This window comes from Neomonachus schauinslandi, chromosome 5 (assembly GCF_002201575.2).
Source record: "Neomonachus schauinslandi chromosome 5, ASM220157v2, whole genome shotgun sequence".
Classification (NCBI taxonomy): Eukaryota; Metazoa; Chordata; class Mammalia; order Carnivora; family Phocidae; genus Neomonachus; species Neomonachus schauinslandi.
Window position 1 is genome coordinate 93,981,143 of NC_058407.1, and position 9,213 is coordinate 93,990,355.

Here is a 9,213-nt window from a genome sequence, read left to right on the forward strand (position 1 = left end):
TTCATGAGTTACTCAGCAAAAACCAAACATAGAACTGTCAGGAAAAGATAAAACATTTGTACTTGCTGTTTTGTCTACTTGCCTATAGGCCTTCTTAAGAAGTATTTTCTTATTTTCAAACACTATCAAGTTCCTTGCACAGAAATTTCATTTTCCTTCCCCAGAAGGAAACTTTAATTCCCTTGCTGTAGAATCTGACCAAAGGTGGACCTGGAATCCAAATTATAATTGTGTAGTGTTTTACAGATTGTGGTGTTTCTCACATAATGAAAAGCAACATAATGAAAAGCTCACTGTTTCCAGTGAGCCAGGAACCATGCTTGGTGCCAGGCATACAACAGCAAATGGGAAAGCCATGACGTTGGCCTTTATGGAATTTCTGACATAGCTACTACGCCCATGTTTTGTTAGGTTGTACAGCTGTGAAGTAATGGGTGTTATTCTATTTGAAATATGAGAAAATGAATGGTAAAGAAGCTACATGACTAGTTGGTCCACGGTTGTATGTTAATTAAGGAATCACACCATCTAGATTATTCTACTGATTCCAGGTTTAGTATTCTTTCCACTACCTTATGCTGTCTTTCAGACTTAGATATTTTGCACAACTTGAGTCTATTAACTCCTAACCTTTCTTATTTCAATTTAAAGTGTATATGTTTATGTCCGAAGATGTGGTGAATCATACCATGCTGAGATAATCAGGAATGAAGACAAGAAGAAAGAAAATCCATGGAAACGGAACAATTGAGAACAAATGATCAACTCACAGACAGGATTCTGGATGTATAAAGAAGGGGTGAAATCATCCCTTAGTATAAAGGGATATACAAAGAAAGGATGAGGTGATATTGGTAGAAAAGATGAGGTAAAGATGACTCCAATGGGAATAAAGGGAATAATAAGCAATTTTATGGCTAGTGAGTACTTCATCCAGATCTTTCCTTGTATAATCAAGCACTTGTCTGTGACATCCTGCTCATCTCTTTGCATTAAAGTAGTGTGTCCACATTCACCATGCCTGCCTTACTCTCACATGTCAAATGATGTTTGTTCTTACAGAAGGTCGGGTAAATTTTCCCATCATAAAAATAAGCACAGTTCATATTTTCTCTTTCATTTCCAGAAACCTGAAACCTGTGAATGGAAAAGGTAGAATGAGTTCCTTCAAAAGCTATATAAGCAGTCAACAAACTCTGCATGAAAGTATTTTGTCTCACAAAATGGAAACAAAAAGTATGGGGATAAAAGTAAAAAACAACATTCAGATCATTGAGAAATTTTCCATCTGCTTGGGAGTATTAAGTATGTACAGCTGAGTAACTCAATAGCAATTTAGTACAGCATTGATTAAGGAACAAGTGAGCAGGAGCACAACAGGAGCCCAGAGAAAGAGATGGATGGGATCTTGAAAATGATGGGAAAGGCTTTATCTTTTCATCTTTTCATAGAAGATCACACTTTAGTTCTGTCTTGAAAGAAGGGTAGGATTTAGATAAACAGAGAGGAGATGGGAGAGCCCTGTAGGGCAAGTAGCTGTACAGAGTGGGAAGGAGCTCAAGGAAAAGAAAGTTGATTAAATATTTTTGAAATGAGGATTTATGTTGTAGGGTAGCAGAAATAAGGCAGCACACTCTATTGTAATTGCCTGTTAACTTGTCTATATTTCCCGCTGCATTGCTTATGACAAGAGGACAAAAATGTATAGATCTAATTTATTCGCCAAATATCTATGGGATACCTACTATGTGCCAAAGTTGTTTTGTGTGCTGATATTGATAGAGTAAACAGGGACACGGTCTCTTCTACTGGGGAACTTACATTATAGTAAGAGGATATTGGTAAGAAGCCAACAAATAGAAAATTTCAGAGAGTGGTAAGAGTTACGAAGAAAAGAAATGGCGTGATAATGGACTCGAGTGGGGGTGTGTGGAAGGAAGCTAATTTAGTTTGGGTAATTAAAGTCAACCTCATTGAGGAAGGGATGTTTAAAAGACACATGAGTCACAAGGGGGAGCCCACCATGGAGTTCTGGAAGTGGAACAGTCTAGAAGAAAACAGTTAAGTACAAAAGCCCTAAGACAACAAAACAAGTTTAATTTGTTGAAAGCACAGAGGGTTCACCAGTTGGCCTGCAATATTGTGAATGAGGCAGGAAATGATAGGACATAAAGCTCAAGATCTATGAAGAAGTCTGCTTGTACTTGCAGTATCCTTTGCGCATAGTATTTACCCATAGTAAATACTTAGTATCTGTTGAATAAATGAATTGAAATTTTAAGTAACGATCAGGTTGTACAGGTTGTGGTTATCAGTTTTAATTTTAATTGGAGAGACCTTACAGTTTTGATATACAAGATGGGCAAAGGTCTTTAGATTGGAGATTGGAAAGCCACATTAAAAAAATGCCTCCTTTGCCTGGATTGTCTGTACAAGGATGGAGCCTTATGATACGAACATTAGAAACACCTTGTGAATGATGGTGTGCCTGATTCTTGGAGACCCCTAGGGAGGAAGAGTAGGTAAAATGATACTGAAAAGCCAAAAGAATCCTCAAAGTAATCACTTTCAACCATAAAATAACAAGAATGATCATTTTGTTCTAGAAAAATGTGAAGAGGATCAGATCAAGCAACACACGCACGCACACACGCGCGCACACACACACACGTTCTAATGGTAAATTTGAGGGTAGAAATGAATGGAGAAAAATATTAGGAATAGAGGTGGATTGTGACTTAGATAAAGAACAGAGGAATGGGAAAGTAAGTAAAGTAGAATTGTCTTATTAGGAGTAGGGTGTCAGTGAGTGTGCTGCTGTTTCTATAGCACACAGTAGGTCATCGAGCCACCTCTCAACTTTTAAGTAGTGTGCCTTCAAGAGGGTAGAGGATCTCAAGAATAAAATTTGCTAGCTGTGCCTTGTATTCTGAATGTCCATTAACTTACACATTTTTGGAGGGCACAGAGCCATCTTCCCACATCCAGACTTCATTAGGGTTCTTGCGGGACAATCCAACCCAACGCATTAATCCAGTCCTAGACTTCATGTATTCCTATTGCAAACACAGATAAATATAATGGTCAACCTGCTTCCACAATTCTTGTAATGATGTAAAGACAAAGTTTCATGATAAGATCCTGAACAACAACAAGTTAGATTGTATGTCTACGTTAATGTTAACTAATCATATTTGATATTTAGAATTGCGCCAAGTTCACTTGTTTTAGAATAAAAAAAATTACTTGTAGAATACAGGGAAAAAAATGTTCACAGAAGGCGGATATTCTAACCTTTCTACACGTTTATCTTCCATCGATTGAAGACTAGAGTTTCAAATAGAGTACCAAATATGGCTCTTAAATAAGATAATGGTAAACAACTAGAGAAGGAAAATAAAAAAAAAAAAGAAATACATTGTTGGTGAAACGTTTTCATTCCCTACATTTAACTTCCACTTGCTTTGGTTTCATTGCTTAGCTTAGTTTTGTAGTAGCCTACAATGTTTACACTGGAAGTATTAATTTGTTTTAGTTGACTGAGTAAAAGGAATTATATGATATCTTTCTCAAAGGGATTACAAACAGCATTTGTTTTTTCTAATTTGCCTTTTTCTACTTAGGAATTGTCACTATTTACTGTATGATACACTATACTTATTTGTTTTGTTTATTGCCTCCTGCTCCAACTAGAACATAAGCTCCCTGAGGTTAAAGACTTCTGTTTTATTAACTTCATAGGTTCAGATTCTGAAATAGTTCCAGTTCATCTTTGTCAAATTAATGGATAAGTCAATCAGTCAATCAATCAATCAATCAGTCGATCCATGGGTAACAAAATTAAAAAGAGTCAAATATTCATGTACTCTCATACCTCCCAGAAAAAGAGGTAGGTGAGAATGCATTCTTAGCAAATAAGAAATGACTCAAGCTTCTTAACAGAAGTGAGACACAGAATGGCGTTCCATAAGAGATACTGTGTGAAAGTCACTTTTGACTGCTTATTTATTATTATTTTTTAAAGATTTTATTTATTTATATGAGAGAGAGAGAGAGCGAGTGAGACAGAGCATGAGCAGGGGGGAGGGACACAGGAAGAAGGAGAAGCCAACTCCTCATGAGCAGGGAGCCCGACGTGGAGCTTGACGCCAGGACACTGGGGTCATGACCTGAGCTAAAAGCAGACACTTACTGATATTTTTAAAGATTTATCTATTTTAGATTCAGAGAGAGAGCATGTGCACGGTGGGGGGGTGGTGTGCGGGGCAGAGGGAAAGAATCTCAAGAAGACTCCCCTCTGAGGGGCATCTGGGTGGCACAGTCATTAAGCGTCTGCCTTCAGCTCAGGTCATGATCCCAGGGTCCTGGGATTGAGCCCCGCATCGGGCTCCCTGCTCTGCCGGAAGCCTGTTTCTCCTTCTCTCACTACCCCCGCTTGTGTTCCCTCTCTTACTGTGTCTCTCCCTGTCAAAAAAATAAATAAAATCTTTAAAAAAAAAAAAAAGAAGAAGAAGAAGAAGACTCCCCTCTGAGCATGAAGCCCAACATGGGGCTCAATCCCAAGACCCTGAGATCACAACTTGAGCCGAAACCAAGAGTTAGATGCTTAACTGACTGAGCCACCCAAGCACCCTGACTGCTTATTTTTTAAAGCTTGAGCTACCCCTCACCTTTCTGTTAACTCCTGTTCTATTCTTTAAAATACATCCACATTATATACCTCACTATAGGAAATATATTCTGTCTGAAATTCAACTATTCTTTGTTTCTCAAAAATGACATTATTTCTTTCATTTATAAACCTCCAACCTGGCATCAGTGCAAGATTCAAGACATGTTTGTATGTCTCCAATTAATCTCTTGTTATTGAAGTTGAGATTTTAGGACACTCTCTTATATTGCCTGATTGGAAAGAAAGATAATTTACTTACCTGAATATCTTCTCTATTAGTTTGAGTCCACAAAGAGAGTTAGAGGATAGTAACAAGGCAACAAATGATCTTGAGTGTCACTGGAATGATCTCCTCATGTCTGGCCCATTACTGTGGACTTCAGCTCAGGAAAATATAAGTCAGTTTTGCTGATCAGTTACAGCAGTTCTGTAGAATATGACTGGCTTGACTATTTGAGTTCGGTTTAATCTCTGCACACAGCCCAAATCCAGATCTCCGGTTTGTTTTTTTTTTAATTTTTTTTAAAGATTTTATTTATTTATTTGACAAAGAGAGACACAGCAAGAGAGGGAACACAAGCAGGAGGAATGGGAGAGGGAGAAGCAGGCTTCCCGCGGAGCAGGGAGCCCAATGCAGGGCTCGATCCCAGGACCCTGGGATCATGACCTGAGCCAAAGGCAGATGCTTAATGACTGAGCCACCCAGGCGCCCCTTGCTTTCATTTTTAATATACAGAATGTGAATAATTACCATATTGGAAATTGTAGGTTAAACACCATAGAGAATTTCTGCCTTTCAAAAAATGTCTTAATAAATCCGTCATTTGGCAGAAGGGAGACTCCAAGGCTTGGTTTCTGGTTTGCTCCCAGGATTCACAAAAAAAAAAGAGAAAAGCTACATTAAATAATAAAGGGAGAGCGCATGAGTGGATGTGAACATATTTTGCTTCAAAATAAAGCCTTTGTTAGAAGCTGTCAAAGAGAAAAATCTGGAAGAGGAGACGTTTAGTAGAAAAATTTCAACTGAAATCCTGTGTGTTTCACAAATGAGATTGTTCCCAAAACTATGGAAGAGCCTATGAAAAGGTAAAGTCTGCATCATGGTTTGTTCGAGTTCAATCGTTCAACAATTTAGCAGGAACTGAGGATTCATGTAATATTGGGGTGGCACTGCTTTTTATATTTTACAATGATATTGAGTTTCTTTATACTTTCAGATTCTTTTATGGATTAGTAAATGCAACCAAGGAAGCTGAGAAAAGTGAAATGACTTGTCACAGAGGTAACGCCAGAACTCTCAGTCTCATTAGCTCATTTTACCCCTTTCTAAGAAATTCTTAAATGTGGTCATTTCTACTGGGCTTGATAAGGTTCTCAGATTAGCACAGACTGGAAGACATGAGAAATATAGATATAGATTTTAAAGTCAAATGTTTCACTTAGGATTCTTCTTAGGACTCCAAAATATTTGACATAGGAATCTCCTTACCAGAACGTTCTGGCTTGAGATCTTCAGCAAAGTAGCGTTCATGTTAATACAGAACTGCTTACTCTCTTCCCACGTCAAGTTGCGCCTGAAGAATCCATAGCAACTATCTCCATAATATCTCCAGTTTCTGTCACATGGGCTGCATTTATGGCCTTAAGGTGAAACCAAGAATAGGAATCCATACTCTTTACTTTCGCTTTTCCCCCATATTCAGTGTTTTCTGCAGATCTCCAGATTCCCTACAGATAACATCACAGAAATACTCCGGGGCGGGGGGGGGGGGGCGTGCGGAGATGAAGAGGTTACAAAACCATACTTACTGACACTGCTCTTTTGTTCCAATTGTTTTATTAAATATTGGCAGAACTTCTTTGCTACTTGGTGCAGAGTTCCTGAGACATTATTATTCTCCACTTGTTGGTAATTTTGCTCTGTGACGGCTAGATGTAAAAATTAGATAATAATTTGTAATCAGGATCATAAGGGTGATGCAGAGACCTTTCAATGAACTTTAATTTCGGTAGAATTGTCAATCTGTGAAGTGTTTACTAGAAACACATGAGTAAATGAGTACTGCAAAGGGGTCTGGGTAAAGGGGTGTATAAAGAACAATTTAAGAACTACACAAAACTGACACCTGATGGTTATCCAAAAGAAGAAGTGAACTATATGAAGGAGACAATCACAAATAAGAAAATGCCATGATCAAATTGCGTGCCCAAAACGAATGTTTTGATATTTCTTTTTTTTTTTTAAGATTTTATTTATTTATTTGACAGAGAGACACAGCGAGAGAGAGAACACAAGCCGGGGCAGAGGGAGAGGGAGAGGCAGGCTTCCCGCGGAGCAGGGAGCCCGATGCGGGGCTCGATCCCAGGACCCCGGGATCATGACCTGAGCCAAAGGCAGACGCTTAACGACTGAGCCACCCAGGCGCCCCTGTTTTGATATTTCTTTGAATACAGATTTCTAAGCAGATTTCAGAGGTGAATGACCTCTGTTATTTTGTTTTTCATGTAATATCAAAATATCCATTTATTTAAAAAATACATATTGATTTCTTGCTGTGTTCAAAATATGATATTCAGGTGAATAAAAGATGGTGAACAAAACATTCTAACAAATAAACAAGCACACAAACAAGCAACAGCTACATGGGGTAATGCGACATTGGAGCGCTTTTAGATTTATAAAAAGAAAAAATATATAAATTAGGTGGGATATGAATTGCTTCTGAGTGAAAGTAAATGCATTCATTAAACAAAGTGGGAAAGAGGGCACTTTAGGAAGAGGGAATACAATGGACAGAAATTTCAGTCAGGGAAAGAGGATTTATTTGTGAAACTGAGAAAAGTCCATGTTGGCTGGAACTGAAGATATGCAGGATAGGGAGAAAAAAAATGAAAAGATAGTGTGGATCTAGACCTTAGGCGATCTTAAAGACCAGTTTAAAAACTTGAAAATAATTTTAATTAAAGCGATTTGAATCAGAACGGAAAAGTCAGAGTTCTCCTTTATTGAGAATGTATTGGCAGCCATGTATAAAATGATTGAAGTAGCAACAAAGATACATAGTGACAATCAAACCTAGTGGCATACACCAGGACCCTTAGGTATTGCTTTCCCCAGAACAAATCTTTTGCAGTGAATCAATACTTACACATTATCCCCAGAGCCACCAGCCCAACAACTAACCCCATGCACAAGATCAGCAGAATCAAAGCCATCACACGCCACACAGGTGAGGAAGCAGGGTCAACTGTAGACATAGAATACAGATGTTAGGGGGCAGGCTGTATGGCATAGCTTTGGGGCAGCATCACCCCTGTCCCCTGCCCTCTCAAGGCTTTCTGAGTGTTATAAACAGCTTCATTGCCAGATCTTGCTGGTGTTCCTTTGGTGATCAATAGCAAGTACAACCCATTCCCATTCCCAGTAGCAAGTACAACCCTTTTCCAACGGACTTTTCTCTGAGTCAAAATATAACTGTTAAGGTTTTGTGTGTCTTTGTTTTGTTTTGTGCCCACCCCCATAAATAATTGCTTTTATATGCAACAACTGAAGAATCATACCCATTTGCTGACAGCTTAGAAAATGAGGTTGTAAAACATTCTTTCCTCTTATTCTCTTGGCTTCTATTCCGTCCGGCATTATTATTTTTTCCTTATTATAAGCCTTATTATAATGTTCCTGCTTTTATCTTTTGTAGCTTATATTCTAAATAAGTCTGTCTGAGCCTAAGTAGATATTACTGGAATTCTATAGAGCAGGAAGATCATCAGGAAAATAAAATAAAACTATATGTGCTGTCACTAGTAGAGAAAGGAAAGTAGGGTTGACCTATTTCAATAATTAACTTCCAAATCCCTGGCTCCGGGTATTCTTACCTGGGGTGAGAGCTGGCTTTCGATTTTTAATATTTAAGGTGATGTATCCATCTTCGTCCAGCATGGCTTCCCTCGGACTGCAAGGGAGCTCAGGGTTCAATGACTTCGCAGAAATGTCGTGTCCATGCATAGATTTCAGTGCCTGCCAGTCTGTGACCCTCCCCTCTCTGGTAAGGTGGAGCCATATGTGTTGGGGCACATGTTTTTTGTTTTGTTTTGTTTCTGTGTTTTGGATTTCTTTTCTTCCAGGAGGCCCTTTCATAGCTGTTCAGATATACATGGACCTTGAACATAAAAATATAAAAATAATAACTTGCAGTAAAGGAGTAGATATTGCATTTGTTTCCTGTTTTCTTATCTTCAACTCTGAATGAAGGAATGTCTCCTTATTATATCCTGTCAAAGAACAAAAGTTCATGCTTCATCTTAACCTTAGTGGAGTCTAAATCGTATCATTTAAATGAACTGCTCTCTGATGAAGATTCATGGATAAAACAAGAGCAGATACATAGTCTATTCCATTGTGAGGAGCAAATCTAATATAATTCGATCTAATAGGAGCTAGAGTAGATGTTTCAGGGTCTTGTGTCAGAAGGCGCCATTCCTAATTATGACCTAGAATCCATCCAAATTCTTGCATCATTCACAAATCACATTTTTCAAAA

General features: G+C 38.3%; 1 protein-coding gene across 1 annotated transcript; it reads right to left on the bottom strand.

Moving 5' to 3' along the window:
- Positions 1-992: 992 nt before the first annotated feature.
- On the bottom strand, positions 993-8,612 carry CLEC1B (C-type lectin domain family 1 member B). The gene is made up of 6 exons (XM_021690492.1): positions 8,549-8,612; positions 7,822-7,920; positions 6,482-6,601; positions 6,162-6,313; positions 2,950-3,056; positions 993-1,137 (listed from the first exon to the last, which is right to left on the bottom strand). Exons 1-6 carry the CDS (start codon positions 8,610-8,612, stop codon positions 993-995), a joined length of 687 nt encoding a protein of 228 aa, XP_021546167.1.
- Between the last annotated feature and the right edge of the window lie 601 nt (positions 8,613-9,213).